Genomic DNA, 17,293 nt, shown 5'->3' with positions numbered 1-17,293 from the left:
ATTGTTGGGTGTCTCTGGTCTTGTCTTTAGGGGTCGGTAGAAAATTACGTTTGCTTTTTGAATTGCTTTCTCAATTATATGTCAGGATACTTTAAAGATGAAAGTTGCTTGCGAATTAGTTCAAATTCTTTTTCCAGGAAATCTAGGGAACAAATTCGTATGGCTCTTAAGAATAGGTTGCTAGCTACACCTATCTTGATAGTATTGTCATGATAGCTAAAGTAGTGAATATATGAAAGTGAGAACATTGGTTTTCTGTATATGGTAAATTTGTATTCTGTCGTGTCTCTGATTATTAAAACATCAAGAAAAGGAATTTTGTTGTCTGTTTCCCATTCAACTTTAAATTTGATGCTGGGCACTAATGCGTTTAATTTGAGAGGAATTCTTCATTAAAATTACCCCACTTATTATCCCAAAATGTTAGTATGTCATCCACGTATCTCATCCACAGCATGTTTTTGGGTTTTATTGCATTTATTACTGTAGTTTCAAAGTATTCCATGTACAGATTGGCTAAAATAGGACTTAAAGGACTACCCATACTCCACCGAATTTTTGCTTGTAGAATGATTCCCGAATGAAATACGTTATTAGATGCACATAATTCAACTAACTTTATTATTTTGTCAAGTGCCAAAGGGAAATGATCTGAATAGGGGATAATTTTTCCCTTAAAAACTGAAGAACGTCCTGTACTGGTACTTTTGTGAATAGGGAGTCTACGTCAAGGCTTAAAAGTTTTATGTTGTGAAGTGGTATATGTGCTTCTCTGAATTTGTGACAAAAGTCTTCCGAATGTTTGATGTGACTGGGAGAAAAAATGCCTAAAAAAGGAGAAAGGAGGCCAGCTAACCATTTAGAAATTTTGTAATTGAAAGCTCCGGCGCATGAAACGATGGGTCTGAATGGAAGATTGTCTTTGTGATTTTGGGAAGACCATAAAAGTAGGTTAATTTAGATTAATTACTTTAAATTTCTCTAATAGTTCAACATACTCTTTTTGTTTGTCTTGGCCGAATTAATCTTACTTTCCAAAAAATTCGAAAAATTCTGTGGGAACGTTTCTGGAGGGGATTTTTCGTCAGTTTTTCGTAAGTATTTGTGTCGCTAAGGAGCTGGTTGATTTTGTCGAGGTAGAGTCTTTGTCCATTATTACAATTTTGCCGTCTTTGTCGGATCTACTTATTATAACATCTAACTTTTTTAGCGAGTGGATGGCTATCATGAATATGCGGGGAACAGGATATTTCTTATGAAGGTCAGTTAAAGCATTTAGTAACACTCCTTTTAAACATATCTCTTCACGGCTGTAGTTTTTTGTCAGATATGAATTTATCAAAAGCCACTATGAAGTCTAGGTTGTTTTTGCGGTCTGGCATAAGGGCAAAGGATAAGCCTAAATTTAAAACTAAATTTAGGCTTATCCTTTGCCCTTATGCCAGACCGCAAAAACAACCTAGACTTCATAGTGGCTTTTGATAAATTCATATCTGACAAAACTACAGCCGTGAAGAGATATGTTTAAAAGGAGTGTTACTCAAATGCTTTAACTGACCTTCATAAGAAATATCCTGTTTCCCCGCAGATTCATGATAGCCATCCACTCGCTAAAAAGTTAGATGTTATAATAAGTAGATCCGACAAAGACGGCAAAATTGTAATAATGGACAAAGACTTCTACCTCGACAAAATCAACCAGCTCCTTAGCGACACAAATACTTACGAAAAACTGACGAAAAATCCCCTCCAGAACGTTCCCACAGAATTTTTTCGGAAAGTAAGATTAATTGGCCAAGACAAAAAGAGTATTGAACTATTAGAGAAATTTAAAGTAATTAATCCTAAATTACCCTACTTTTATGGGTCCCCCTTCCCAAAACTCACAAGACAATCTTCCATTCAGACCCATCGTTTCATGCGCCGGAGCTTTCAATTACCAAATTTTTAAATGGTTTAGCTGGCCTCCTTTCTCCTTTTTTGTTTAGCACTTTTTTCCTCCCAGTTCACATCAAACATTCGGAAGACTTTTGTCACAAATTCAGAGAACACATATACCACTTCACAACATAAAACTTTTAAGCCTTGACGTAGACTCCCTATTCACAAAAGTACCAGTACAGGACGTTTCTTCAGTTTTTTAAGGGAAAAATTATCCCCCTATTCAGATCATTTCCCTTTGGCACTTGACAAAATAAAAGTTAGTTGAATTATGTGCATCTAATACGTATTTTCATTCGGGGGAATCATTCTACAAGCAAAAATTCGGTGGAGTATGGGTAGTCCTTTAAGTCCTATTTTTAGCCAATCTGTACATGGAATACTTTTGAAAACTACAGTAATAAATGCAATAAAACCCAAAAACATGCTGTGGATGAGATACGTGGATGACATACTAACATTTTTGGGATAAGTAAGTGGGGGTAATTTTAATGAATTCCTCTCAAAATTAAACGCATTAGTGCCCAGCATCAATTTAAAGTTGAATGGGAAACGACAACAAAATTCCTTTTCTTGATGTTTTAATAATCAGAGACACGACAGAATACAATTTACCATATACAGCAAAACCAATTTTGTTCTCACTTTCATATATTCACTACTTTAGCTATCATGACAATACTACAGATAGGTGTAGCTACAACATTCTTAAGAGCCATACGAATTTGTTCCCTAGATTTCCTGGAAAAAGAATTTGAACTAATTCGCAAGCAACTTTCATCTTTAAAGTATCCTGACCATATAATTGAGAAAGCAATTCAAAAAGCAAACGTAATTTTCTACCGACCCCCTAAAGACAAGACCAGAGACACCCAACAATAAAATAAAAATTCCCCACCTGGAGACGAATAAGAGAGTAACTCAAAAAAAACACCCTTGGAAATCCACCCTTTTTGCATTACTACCCAAATACCTTAGCCAAATCCCTGATTAACGTCCAACAAAAGACATCTCCCAAAGACTCTGGGGTATATGAGATCCCATGCCAGGACTGTGACCAATCTTACATCGGATTTACAGGTAAATCACTTCCCCAGAGATTAACACAACATAAACGTCAGTTTAGGTATGGACAACAGAACTCGGTATTTTTCAACCATATAAATGAACATAACCAATAGAATAAACTGGAATATGTCACGTGTAATTTAATAGCAGCAACTGCCGGTACAAGAGTCAAATGATGAAGGTCGGCCTTAATAAAAAGAGGAAGCAGTAATGAACATCTCAAAAGGGAATTGATATCAGATATCGTCGACGCAAGTGTTCATTCAACCAATGCTTAGAAGATTAAAGGAAGATTATCAGCGGGGGTGACCTAAATTGGCTTACTTGTGGACGAATCTCTTGGTATAAATACCACCTTTTCTGTAAACTTTTCTCATTCATATACCTGAAGAGAGAGACAGCAGTCTCTGAAATATAGTACTTTTTCTCTCTACATTTTGGTGTTTTTATTGGGCTCCTTTTATTATATATATATATATATATATATATATATATATATATATATATATATATATATATATATATATATATACAAACAAGGAGCTGAAGGAGGACGTCATGTTACCAGTAATTGTCCATTTATTAAACGAGCTGACGTTTCGAGGACACAGCCTCATTTCAAAGCTGAAAAATGTAATTATAATATATAAAGACTTAAGAATTAAGAAATTTTACAATTTAAAAATATTTACACTTTAAACAAAAATTAAAAAATAAAAAAAATAAAATAAATAAATAAAATGCAACAGATCAGAATGAAAGAAACAGACCCGCTACCTTTCAGACGGGACCTAAGGACTTTTGACATTGACATAAAAAAAACAGAGACAGGGGGCACACCTCAAGACAGGTACAGTGTTGTGGAGGTAGTTTGATTGTTTAAAGGAGGAACAAGCTTCTTTATATATAAACGATTCGGCTATTGCTAATTGATGAGGTGAGGTGGCTCTGGAGAGAATTTTAAAATGTTTATATTCAATATCTTTTTTTACATTTTTTGGCATGATCGTGTATATTAGAAAATTCAGGATTAGTTAATTTATTGCCTGTTCTGTAAACTAACTCCCCGATGACAATCAATTCTAACTTTTAGTAGGCGACGAGAAGCCCCCACATATTTCCCCACCTTACATTTGGGGCAAGTATATAAATAAAAAACAACATTGGAAGTCATCAAGGAGCTTAGTCTGTCTTTATGTTTAAAAAGCGAAGCAATGGTTAACGGGTTCTTTGGTATAATTCTACTGTTAACTGCGGAAGGTGTCGGTGAATAAGGTCATTTACTGACATAAAAGGACTTATGAATAAAAGGATTACTGAAGTAAAATGCCAACTTGGGTACAGTAGGAATATTAAAAACAGGAACAAACTTACGATTAAGAAAATTATACAATTGTTTAAAAAAAAAAGCTTGGATGGGTAGCAATTTTATAAAAAATAATTTTGGAGAAATGAGATTTCTTGGTGGAAACCAGACCAAGTGGAGGATAAAGTATAGGCCCTGTGGAAGAGAGTACTTAAGGAGTTTAGTTTGAAATTAAAATGACAACTGCTATAAAAATTTGTACCTAAGCCAGTAAGGTAGGTTTTGTTTTCTAAAAATAGAAGTACAGAAAGCCCTGCTCGTTACGGGAAACAAGTATATCCAAAAATGCAAGTTTATTGTTTTCTTCGTAATCGATCGTGAACTTAATGTTGGGATGGCTACATTGCGTATTCAGAAACTGATCAGCTTGCTCTTTATAATTATAAGATGGCTAAGTTTTTGGGTGCCCTTATTGAGTGAATTTTCCATGAATAATTATTCAGTTCAAAAATTCCGAACAATTTAGGGCAACGTTCTTATGCAAGATTCTGATTTATTTATGGTAAGCTTGGATGTGGAGTCTCTTTTTCCAATGTCCCTGTGGAAGAGACAATACAAATAATCTTAGACAAAATTTTTACCCAACGAGAAATTTTTATTTCACGGTTTTAATATGATAATTTTAAGAAAATGTTGCAACTGGCAGTGCAGGACACTGCCTTTATTTTTAATAATACAGCTTACACTCAGGTTGAAGGTATGGCCCCCCATGGGCAGTCCTCTTGGCTTGCCCAGTTTTTTTTCTAACATCTTTATGTGCCATCTAGAGGAACAGTTGCTGGACAACTGTCCCCTCTCTTTTCTGCCGTTATTTTACAAACGATACGTAGATGACACCTTCTTACTTTTTTAGAACTAAAGAGCAAGCTGATCAGTTTCTTGAATCGCAATGTATTTTCCCATCCCAACATTAAGTTCACGATCGATTACGAAGAAAACAATAAACTTGCTTTTTTGGATATACTTGTTTCCCGTAACGAGCAGGCTTCTGTACTTCTATTTTTAGAAAACACCACCTTTTACTGGCTTAGTACTTTTAAATTTTTATAGCAGTTGTCATTTTAATTTCAAACTAAACTCCTTAAGTACTCTCTTCCACAGGGCCTATACTTTATCCTCCACTTGGTCTGGTTTCCACCAAGTAAATCTCATTTCTCCAAAATTATTTTTTTAGAAAATTGCTACCCATCCAAGCTTTTTTTTAAACAATTGTATAATTTTCTTAATCGTAAGTTTGTTCCTGTTTTTAATATTCCTACTGTACCCAAGTTGGCATTTTACTTCAGTATTCCTTTTATTCATAAGTCCTTTTATGTTCAGTTAAATGACCTTATTCACCGACACCTTCCGGCGAGTTAACAGTAGAATTATACCAAAGAACCCGTTAACCATTGCTTCGCTTTTTAAACATAAAGACAGACTAAGCTCCTTGATGACTTCCAATGTCGTTTATTTATATTACTTGCCCCAAATGTAAGGTGGGGAAAATATGTGGGGGCTTCTCGTCGCCTACTAAAAGTTAGAATTGATTGTCATCGGGAGTTAGTTACAGAACAGGCAATAAACATAACTAATCCTGAAATTTTTCTAATATACGCGATCATGCCAAAAAATGTAAAAAAGATATTGAATATAAACATTTTAAAATTCTCTCCAGAGCCACCTCACCTCATCAATTAGGCAATAGCCGAATCGTTATATATTAAGAAGCTTGTTCCTCCTTTAAACAATCAAACTACCTCCACACACTGTACCTGTCTTGAGTGTGCCCCTGTCTCTGTTTTTTATGTCAATAAGTCCTTGGGTTCCCGCCTCCTGAAAGGTAGCGGTCTGTTTCTTTCATTCTGTCTGTTGCATTTTATTTTTTTTAATTTTTTAATTTTTTAATTTTTGTTTAAAGTGTAAATAAATATTTTTTAAATTGTAAATTTCTTAATTCTTAAGTCTTTTATATAATATAATTACATTTTTCAGCTTTGAAAATGAGGCTGTGTCCTCGAAACGTCAGCTCGTTTAATAAATGGACAATTACTGGTACATGACGTCTCCTTCAGCTCCTTGTTGTATGTTTGGTTGATAGCAACGCTTCCCATATCCATTTGTACTGTATATAAATATATATATATATATATATATATTATATATATATATATATATATATATATATATATATATATACACATATATACACAAACACCACCCTATACTATATTAGCTGACCAACCCGGCGCTGCCAGGGAAACCTCTGAATGATAACCAATAAACTCTCTTTCTTTCTCTCTCTCTCTTTCCTCCCAGACCCCCTCTACTCTCTTTCTCTCTCGCTTCCTCTCCATCTTACTCTCTCTCTCTCTTTCTTACTATCTCCCTTCCCTTAAGATAGTTACTTCAGTTATACTGTCCAATATTTTTGAAATTCTATATTTCACTACTTCTCACTCCCATTCCTACTGTTAATTCTACTATTAATCCTGTTGTTCCTACTGTTAATCCTGCTATTAATTCCAGTGACCTCTAAATACTGGGGTTAGGCACTAACATCCGTCATTTTTTACATTTTATTTTTTATCACTTCTCACTCCCTTCCTATTGGGGCTGAACTTGGACTCAAAGGGCATCGGGAGTGTCACTTTCATCTCAGCAACCTCAAAAACTATGGATTAGACTTTAATATCTGCAGTTTTCGGTAATTTTTAAATATCACCCACTTCCCAAACTCCTTAAAGGACATCGGAAGTTTCTCTATTCATTTCAGCGATCATGAAAACTATAAATTAGACTCTAATATTTGTTGTTTTGGTTATTTTTCACTGTCCCTCACTTTCCCACCCACTTCCTATCAGGGATGAACTTAGGCTTAAGGGCATCAGGAGTGTCACTGTTCATCTCAGCTACCTTATAAACGAAAAGCTATGGATTAGATACTAATAACTGTAGTTTTTGGCTATTTTCACAAGTCTCCCCCCTCCCACTCACTTCTCACCCCCCCCCCCCCCCCCCAATCCTATCAGGGCTGAACTTGGACTCAAAGGGGATTGGGAGTGCCACTATTCATCTCTGCAACCTCAAAAACTATGGATTAGATGCTAATATCTGTTGCTTTTGGTTAATTTCACATGCCCCCCCACCCCCATTCCCCCACACCCTCTCACCCGCCCTTCTCCCTATTGTGGCTGAACTTGGACTTGCAGGGCATCAGGAGTGTCACTATTCATCTCAACGACCTTGGAAAATATGGATTAGAAATTAATATCTGTCGTTTTCGGTTATTTTTACTTGTCACACCCTTCCAGCCCCTTGTCACCGCCTCCGCCAGGGATGAACTTGGACTTGAAGTGCATCAGTGGTGTCACTATCTTTCACAGCGACCTTCAAAACTATGGATTAGACACTAATATCTGTTGTTTTCGGTAATTTTTACATTTCACCCCATTCCCAAAGGACCCCCGTTTACCAAAACAATGGACCAATTTTAATTGTTTTCACCATGACCTTCCCCAGTTTGATATTGACTTATATTTAAAATCTCACCAAAATCAGTCAAGAAATGTGGTATGTGTGTGTGTGTGTGTGAGTGTGTGCGTTTAATGTTCTTACCTTTGATAAATTTCTAGCTCCTTTAGACTGACAACAGCTGCATTAATGATTGAGAGTTGATCTTGAACCATCTGGAGAGAATCAGACGTCATATGAGTGAAAAGCAAAGCCGAGTATGTGACCAGGAGGCCGTTGTCAGAAGAAATTCCGATGAAGTTTATAAGGAAGTCGATGTCATCATTGGCAAGTACAATGGTTAGGCATGGGGACATTCTCTTTATCTGGCAAGAAAAATACACATAAAAAATAAAATGTGCCGCAGTTTTCTTCGCTGCAATCGAGTTTTCTGTACAGCGTATAATCAAAGCCACCGAAAATAGATCTATCTTTCGGTGTTCTCGGTATAACGCGGCTCATGAAATTCTCAGCCGGGTGGTGGCCTGTATTGTTGCGTTGGGGACGTACTGTTTTGGATAAATTCAACCTTAAATGAAATAAAAACCACAGACTAGAAGGCTGAAATTGGCTGATGACTGGGGGTTGGATGATGAACATACCAATTGGCAGCCTTCTACGACCAGTAGTTTTTAAGATCTGAGGGCGGACAGCAAAGTTACTGGCAGAAAAAAAAAAAAAAAAAAAAAGCGAAGGGACAGATGAAGCCATTTCAATAGTTTTCTTTCCCTGAAAACTAAAAACTAGGAAATTCATTACATTCTATTAGATCTTCTACTATTGAAGGGAAATTTTTTATTTGACAATATATCGTAAAAATATATAGTCAAAAGTAATACTCAGAATTATAGTCACAGTCGCCAACACTAATGGGATTGGAAACTTTATCCAAGGATTAATGGAGATGTAATATTATTTTTGTTGTATTACTAATTTCGTGGTTAACTGCCCTGATCTTCATCTTATTCAGGGTTTCTCAGCGATATCTCCAGAATGAATCAGATAGGCAATATTGGAAGTTTTAATTCTGTAACAATAATCTCCCCTTCCATAACTGTAAATATAATTTTTATAAATAAAATAAAAGGCGAAACGAACCCAAAATAAGATGAAAGCAAAAAACTTACCTTTGAGAGTGCTTGGACCACTGATGTGAGCTCGCTAACCAAAAGGTTACTTTGTTTAGATGCCCGAGTTTCCATAACAGCAACTAAGTGCGTAACATTTAGTGCATGAAAGGCCTGGAGAGGTAAACAAGACAGAATAAGAGTTTTTACGATGAAGAACACAAAACAGTCATGTATGTTCAAATAATGCTTGATCATGGAGATAAAACGTCAAACAAACTTCTTTCCTTACCAGACACCATACCTCCGACTTTTCTTACAGACACACACACATACACACATGTATCTATGTATATATATATATATATATATATATATATATATATATATATATATATATATTATATATATATATATATATATATATATACACATGTGTGTGGGTAAAACCGAATCACGGAAGTCACATTCTTTCACTCACTAGGTTGTGCATTTGTGATTGTAAGTTACATTCAATGGTGAATTTTATCATCAAATATTTGGTATGGCAATGGGCAACCCTTTATCACAACTCCTCTCAAACTTGTACATGGAACTGTTTGGTAAACACTATTTACCTAATATCATTAAATATTCCTTTAAAGTGGTATAGATATGTTGATGATATTTTAGCCGTTTTGCCTGCTGGTATTAATGTAAATTATTTACTTCCAAATTAAATAACCAGGTACCATCGATTAAGTTTACTTTAGAACTGGAAAAAAACAATTGCCTCCCTTTCTTAGATGTTTTGATACATAGAGAACCATTTCAATGTAAATTCAGTATTAATAGGATATCAACCAACAACTTCACTTATGTCCATTTTTATCTAGGCCACCATCTTAATATAAAAATATCAATTTTTTCCTCTGCGTTTTTACGAGTATATAATTGTGCATTGTCAGTCCCCAATATTTGGATAAAAAAATTGAACACATAAGAAAAATAGGGACAGATCTCTTCACTCTATTAGATATTAGCTATAATAATGCCTATTAAAAGTTTGATAGTGTAAATAACACAGAGAAAGAAACTTGGAAGAACATTCTCAGTTTGTCTTATTTTAACGATTTTGAAACCATAAAATCATTATTAAAACCTTCAAGTTCAACCTCGTTTTTTCCTATAAAAACACGCTAAGAGGAATGGTAATAAAAAATGGCCCTAGGGGAAGCAACAACATAATATATAAAACTCCATGCATGGACTGCCCCTCTTCTTATGTTGGCTTAGAAGTAAGAATCAAACAGCATAAATATTCTGTCAATACTGGGCAAACATCCAATGTAATATTTATTCTTTTAAGTGAAAACAACTACTGGATAAACTGGATTGCCAGTTCAGTAACTGCAAGATACAAAGGATGTCTTACCACAAAATCTTTTAGACTCTGCCATTATACAGCTTACTTCCCACAAATTTCAATATCAGTCGTGGCCTGTTTCATTTTGATCTTTGTATATGTAACATGCTTAAGAATGGCCTCAAAGATACATTCATAGACTTAAATGTAAATTAGTTGCCTCATAGATATCTTCTTTGTATAAGGATGTTCTATATATATTCTGTTAATATGTTTATCTTGCAAAAAAAGGTTTTTGTTTACCAAAAGTTTGAATGTGGTCAGTTGCAGACATGCATAATCCTTTAATTGTCTTGTCCGCGGCTGAGCAGTTGGACTTAATCTTTTTGAAAGCCTCTTAAATTGTACCCATGTTTTGTTTGGGAAGGTTACTAATTCTCCAGAAGTGTTGGATTCTTAGTACTTATTTCCTTTATAATTCCTATCACCACTTATAAGACCCTTCCTTGTTCACTCAGTTCTAATGTATGTCAGTCTGCTAAGCAAAGGACGTTGAGTCAAAAGATCTTGCTGATACTCCATTGTTTCGCTTACCTTCGTGGCTTCTACCTTTTATATATATATATATATATATATATATATATATATATATATATATATATATATATCTATATGCTATATATATAAATATATATATATACATATATATATATATATATATATATATATATATATATATATATATATATATATACACGCACACACACACATTTTATATATATATATATATATATTATATATATATATATATATATATATATATATATATATATATATGTGTGTGTGTGTGTGTGTGTGTACTATATATGTATATATATATGTGTGTGTGTATATATATATATATATATATCTATATATATATATATATATATATATATATATATATATATATATATATATATATATATTATATATATATATATATATATATATATATATATATATATATATATATATATATATATATACACACATACATGTGTTTGAGCAGTGGGACTTAATCTTTTTGTTTTTAAATTGTACCCATGTTTATGCTTGTTCGGAAAGGTTACTCATTCTCTAGGTGTGCCAGATTCTAGGTACTATTCTCCTTATAATCCGTATCTGTCAGTTATACGACCTTTCCTGTACTGTAAATTCCTCATGTAAGTCAGTTTGTCTGCTAAGTAAAGGACGTCGATTCGAAAGTTCTTGTAGAAACTCCGTGGTTTATTTTTTCCTTTGTGGCTTATACCTATATATATTACTTTACTGGCTTGGATTGAATTATCTTAGTTTTTCACCAAAGTTGTTTAAAATTAATTCAATACGTACTATGATAAATAGAGCTTACATGTCTGGTTGTGATTTTTAATTTATTTCATCAAGACATGGTCTTCCTCCAGAATTATTTTTCCGAAAATTCTTATCCCGTATTTGTCTTTTACAAAGTTCTGAAAAACTTTTTTCGAGATGAGAAATTTTGTACCAGACCGGTGTACAGTACTGCTAGTAAAGATGTAAAGTATATTAAATTGCCTTTCCTTGGTCATAGTAGCTACTTGGTACGAAAAAAGTTACAAGAAATATTTAAGCACAGTTTTCCTCAAGTTAGTTTTCAGATTTGTTTTTTACGAACCCTTTTACTGTAGGATCACTTTTGAGGGAGAAGCCTGCTCTTCCTGCGGACCTTAATTCGATGTCGTTTACTTGTTTACCTGTTCGCAGTGTGGTCTGCGATACGTGGATCCAGTTCCCGCTGGCTTAGACACAGAATTTTGGAACACAGAGGTCTTTCCGTTAGAACTAGGTTTCTCTTTCTAAACCACTTTTTCTGCCATAAGGGAACACAGTTTAGCACAGGACCATCCTTTTCACTCACCTAGATTTTTAGAGTACTGTCTTTTTGCTCAAATAGACTGGACTTTTAATTTCAGAGTCGCTGTTTATTAAGAAAATGAACCGGGAATTGAACAACAACTCGTCCGTATTCAACTAGCTATCATATAGTTTCATAGTAGGTACACAAAGTGGGTCGTTAGCCATTTTTTATTTTTTTGAGTGTAGTTTGTTTACCTTTCAGATTATTTTCATTTTTGATCTCTGTTTTTGTATGTTTTGCGTTTTGTTTTTAGTTTTTTTTTTCGTAATTTTTAGTTTGTATGTGATGTTCGTTTTATTTTATGCTTTTACTGATGCTTTTAATAAGACAATTCATTTTAATGTAATTTTAGTGATTTCTCATCCTTGTCATTTTTTCAGCCTGAAGATGAGTTTGGTTTTAAACCTCGAAAGCTCGTTTAATAAGAATGTTCTTCCTGGTCTTGGCACTGTTATTTATCATCAAGCTATATATATATATAGATATATATATATATATATATATATCATATATATATATATATATATATATACATATATATATATATATATATATATATATATATATATATATATATATATATATATATATATATATAACATATGTATATAACTGTGTTTATAACTTCCTACATTACAATAGAATTTTCTGGCCAAATATAAATAGAAGGATATATACATATTGGATTTTCGAATAATTTCAATATCTGAAATCCTGAATGGCAAATGTCATTTTTGTATGTATATTTCGACATTATTGATAATGCAACAAAATCTTAAAAATTTGATGTAGTTCTCTTACCTCGAAAATATTCATTGAGAAATTACTGCCATCCATGATCAAATTGTCGTACAGTCAGGCATCAAAGAAGCTTGAAGCAAAGTGATCAGTGGGTCTTGCACTATCAGCTCCTTGCCTTGAGAGTGACGGTGTAAAATGAGTTAAAGTAATTATAAAGGATATTGAAAATCGCGAATGTATTTATGATCCTCCAGTTTTCTATAGCATTCTTACGTTAAGAATTCAATGTGGAAGTAGCCACCAAAGCAGTTATTTGTGTCTTCATAGATTTTTGAATCATCCTTTTAAATTAGTATTCCCATCGAAGACCGAGTTTTTCTACGAGACAAAAAAATATCTAGAACCTCATGAGTCGTTAATTTTAGTATTCCAGAGAAGACCGCTCCTCAGTAAAGAATGCTTAAAAATCTTCCATCGCTCTATTTATCATACTGGATATGTCTGTTAACATTCTTTTCTTGATTACAATTAATATACTATCGAGTTTTCCGGCCTCTAATTTTGTTACTATATATTATATATATATATATATATATATATATATATATATATATATATATATATATATATATATATTATACATAGTCAGCAGTTGGCGGAGTTATGGGAGGAAGGTGCAGAAAAAAGAGCTTACCTGAAGGACTAGATCTGAAGCTTTGTACAAGAGGAAGCTGCAGCGCGAGAAGCCATAGTAACCTTAAAGAGAGAACTCTCCACCAATAGTGTAACATATCCCCTTTTTATCTAAAAAAAAAAAAGAAGAAAATTACATGTAGTTAATACCCAAAATAAAAGCATACAGACGAATTACTCAGCTGAATTTAACAAACCACTATCAACATCTTGCTTTTTTGGGGGTTGGAGGGGGGGGGATGTGGGTGGTATTTTTTGTGACGTCTCGAAATTTTTTATATATATATATCCACATATCTAAGCATCTTCTTTCCCACAGGTATCCCTACATTAAGGGGTTGATTGCCTAATGCACCTTCTCTACTGCCTTCTATCAAAGGCATCATCCTCCACCAAACCTCTTCTCTTAATATCTTCCTTCACTTTATCTCGCCATCTAATTCTCTGTCTCCGTCTCGATCTTCTTGATCTTCTTCCTCTAAAAGGTTCCTTCCGAGCTCTCTTCACTCCCTTCTCATCATCCATCATCAACACATGCCCATACCATCTCTATCGTGACTCTTTTATCACCTTTGTAATCTCTACTAAGCCTGCCCTTTTTATTTCGGCATTTTCCAATCTCTCAAGGAGTGATAGTCCCATAATCCTCCTCAGCATTCTCATCTCTGTTCTCTCAAGCTTCACTTCCTCTTTTCTTCTTAGAGTTCATGTTTCCGATTCATACATTAACACTGGTTTTATCACTGGTATAGCTGTTGACTTTTGGCTTCATTGTCATTTTGTTATCACAAACTGCTCCATCTATCTCTCTTCACTTCCCCCACATAGCTTTTATCCTACTGTCAACTTCAGCCTCATATTCTTCCTCTTGAATTAAAGTAGATCTTATGTATTTAAACATTTCCATCTGTTTTGTAATCGAGACTCTTCTTTCTTGTATTACTATTTTGCCTCTATCTTCTCTACTGCTCACCAAAAACTCTGTTTTATTCATATTCACCTTTGAGCCACTTCTATCTTAAAGACTCCTGCCACTCTCCAACCATTCTCTGTAGTCTTTCCTTATTTTCGGCTGTAATCACCAGATCATCAGCACACAACACCTACCATAGCTCTTCCTTCCTGATCTCACTTAACACATCCATGACCAACACAAACAAAAGTGGGCTTAATGCTTACACCTGGTGTAATCCAGCACTAACTTCAAAGTTTTCTGTTTCCCCAACTGCTGTTATTACTTTTGTGTTCGTTCTTTGATATATTATCTCGACTAGCCCAACCAACTTTTCTGGAAATTTCCTCTTCCACAAACAACAAAACGCCATTTCTCTTGGGATTCTATCATATGCTTTCTCCAGGTTTATAAATGAACAATAGATTTCCTGGTTTCCCTCTAGCCTCTTTTCCTGTGGCTGTCTTACTATGAAGATGACAGCCACCATCACTCTGCCTCTCATGAATCTATACTGCTGTTTCCTGATCTTTACAGTCTCTCTTAATCTCTCATCCAGTATCCTCTAAAACGTTCAATCCATGCACTGTTAATATAATTCCCCTGTAGTTACCACAATCCATGACATCTCCCTTCTGCTTGTATATATATGCCATTAGACTCTCCTCCCAGTCCCTTGGCATTCCATCCTCTTCCCATACAGCTTTTGATAAATCCTGCATCATTTCTCCCCATCTGTAACTGGTAATATGATCATTTCAGTTTGGAACTCTGATGGACCTGATGCTATACCATTCTTCATATTACTTAATGTGCTCTTCACTTCTGTATCCTGTATCTCCATCACTGGTCCCTCTACCCTTTGTGCTTTCCCCCATCTCTTCTCTCTCATCGTCAGCACTTATAAGTTGTTCAAAATACTCTCCATCTCTGTTACCCTGTCCAGATTCTACAGTCCCCTTTTCCAGTCATCTCTCTCTCTCTCTCTCTCTCTCTTCTCTCTCTCTCTCATAGTCCTCCTAAATTGCTCCCCCTTGTCTCCTTTAAGGTCTCAATTATTAATTGTAGATCTCCTCTTTCTCTTTTTGGGTTTCTGTTTGGTTTTTCAGTGTTAAATCTGAAACAGCCTTGTTTCAGTTGTTAACCTGCACTCTGTGTTTTGTGTGATGAGGCGATGTAACTTAAGTTCATCTCTTTGTGTTTGTCTTCCTCAGTCAGGTTTTGGTGGGCAGATTGACAGGTATCACCTAGTCGATGGTGATGGTCCTGATACAGAAGGTGTGGGTCATCTAATGTCAATCCAGCTCCCGAGGTCGAGATGGTGACCAACCCATATTTACCAGTTATGCCGAAATATTCTTCTGGGGCAGCGAAGCAGCTGTCGCATTAGAACTGCAGTGTACGATGGTCGACCTCGAGGATCATGGATTGTGTTTCTGGATGTATATTGTTTATGATATGGTCGTTTCATTTTGATGTGATGGAGGAGCGATGTATTGCTCTTGAGTAATTATGGTTTATTCCACTTAGTGTTGAGCAAATATTAGCTCTTTTTGGTATTTGGTGAGAAGCGAGAATATGGCCCTGATTATTGTAATTTGAGATGAGCTAGTGTATGGGCTTGCATTTATTATTATTGTTATATTGGTAATGAAAAGTGTATAATTTTTTAATAGTTTTATGTACTGCCGCTATCTGTTCATCATGTCAATGTATTCTGCTGATCTTATTGAGCATTTGCTTTAACTTCAAGTTACCTGAATTTATTTGTAATTTATGGTAATGATCATTTGTGATGTCTCTGTGCTTCCCATAACCAGGGTTTAATGTAAATATTGTATATAACAAATGTTAAATAAACTAGGCTTAAGCAAAATAAAGTATTTTCTTTTGCTCCCTCCTCTTTGAGTTGTTGCAGACCATCAGTCCAATCCAGTCCCATTTTATTTAGTTTATGAACCTGGTAGTCACTTAGAAAAATGACCATGACAGTTTCATATCTCTTATTTTAAAATCCATCACCACCAACCTATGTTGTTTAACATACGCTTCTCCCAAGATCACTCTGTAATTCATCACATTGCTTTTGTCAGCTCCTATAATCAGGATATAATCTATTTGGCTATGCACTCCTCCACTTTCATAAGTTGTTAAGTACTTATCCAACTTCTGAAACCATGTGTTCATACATGCCACTTCAAAATTCGCAGCCATCTCCAATATATAATCCCCATCTTCATTTATAATTCCAAACCTATGGCCTTCTTGTACCTCCTCATGCCCTTCTCTTCTCTTTCCCATCCTGCCATTTTTATCGACTGCGATCATTAGTGTCTCTTCCTATCTCACTGTTCTACTGACAGGCCTAAAACTCTTGTCTAAATAAATTTTCTCTTGCTTTTGTCAACCCATATTTACTACTTTGTCCCATATTATTTTTGGAATCTTTAAAAGCCGATCATTTACTCTCTTTACTTCTACCACTTTTTCCTTCCAGTTGTTACTTACTATAATTCCAACTCCATTTCTTCCCTGTCTTGCCTTCTGTAATAGAGCTTATACCCATTTCTTATCTCTCTAGTTCCACTCCCTTTCCACTCCTGCACACACAAGAAGTCTATCCTCCTCCTCTCCATCATATCTATTATTTCCTCAGTCTTCCTGTTAGAGCACCAACGTTTCACGTACCTGCTCTTATCTTCCACTT

General features: G+C 34.7%; 1 protein-coding gene across 1 annotated transcript in view; it reads right to left on the bottom strand.

Moving 5' to 3' along the window:
• The window catches only part of LOC135210400 (glutamate receptor ionotropic, NMDA 2B-like), a 44,437-nt gene extending 31,400 nt beyond the window's left edge, over window positions 1–13,037 (bottom strand). Inside the window, exons 1-3 of the mRNA XM_064243304.1 lie at window positions 13,002–13,037; window positions 8,995–9,108; window positions 7,973–8,193 (exon numbers count right to left, since the gene is read on the bottom strand). Of these exons, the coding sequence (XP_064099374.1) occupies window positions 7,973–8,193; window positions 8,995–9,108; window positions 13,002–13,037 (371 nt within the window). The remainder of the gene's footprint in view (window positions 1–7,972; window positions 8,194–8,994; window positions 9,109–13,001) is intronic.
• Window positions 13,038–17,293: the final 4,256 nt, after the last annotated feature.

The sequence above is a fragment of the Macrobrachium nipponense genome, chromosome 39 (genome assembly GCF_015104395.2).
Source record: "Macrobrachium nipponense isolate FS-2020 chromosome 39, ASM1510439v2, whole genome shotgun sequence".
NCBI classification, from domain to species: domain Eukaryota; kingdom Metazoa; phylum Arthropoda; class Malacostraca; order Decapoda; family Palaemonidae; genus Macrobrachium; species Macrobrachium nipponense.
The sequence above is the reverse complement of the archived record's forward strand: the minus strand, read 5'-3'. Positions and strand labels throughout refer to the sequence as shown.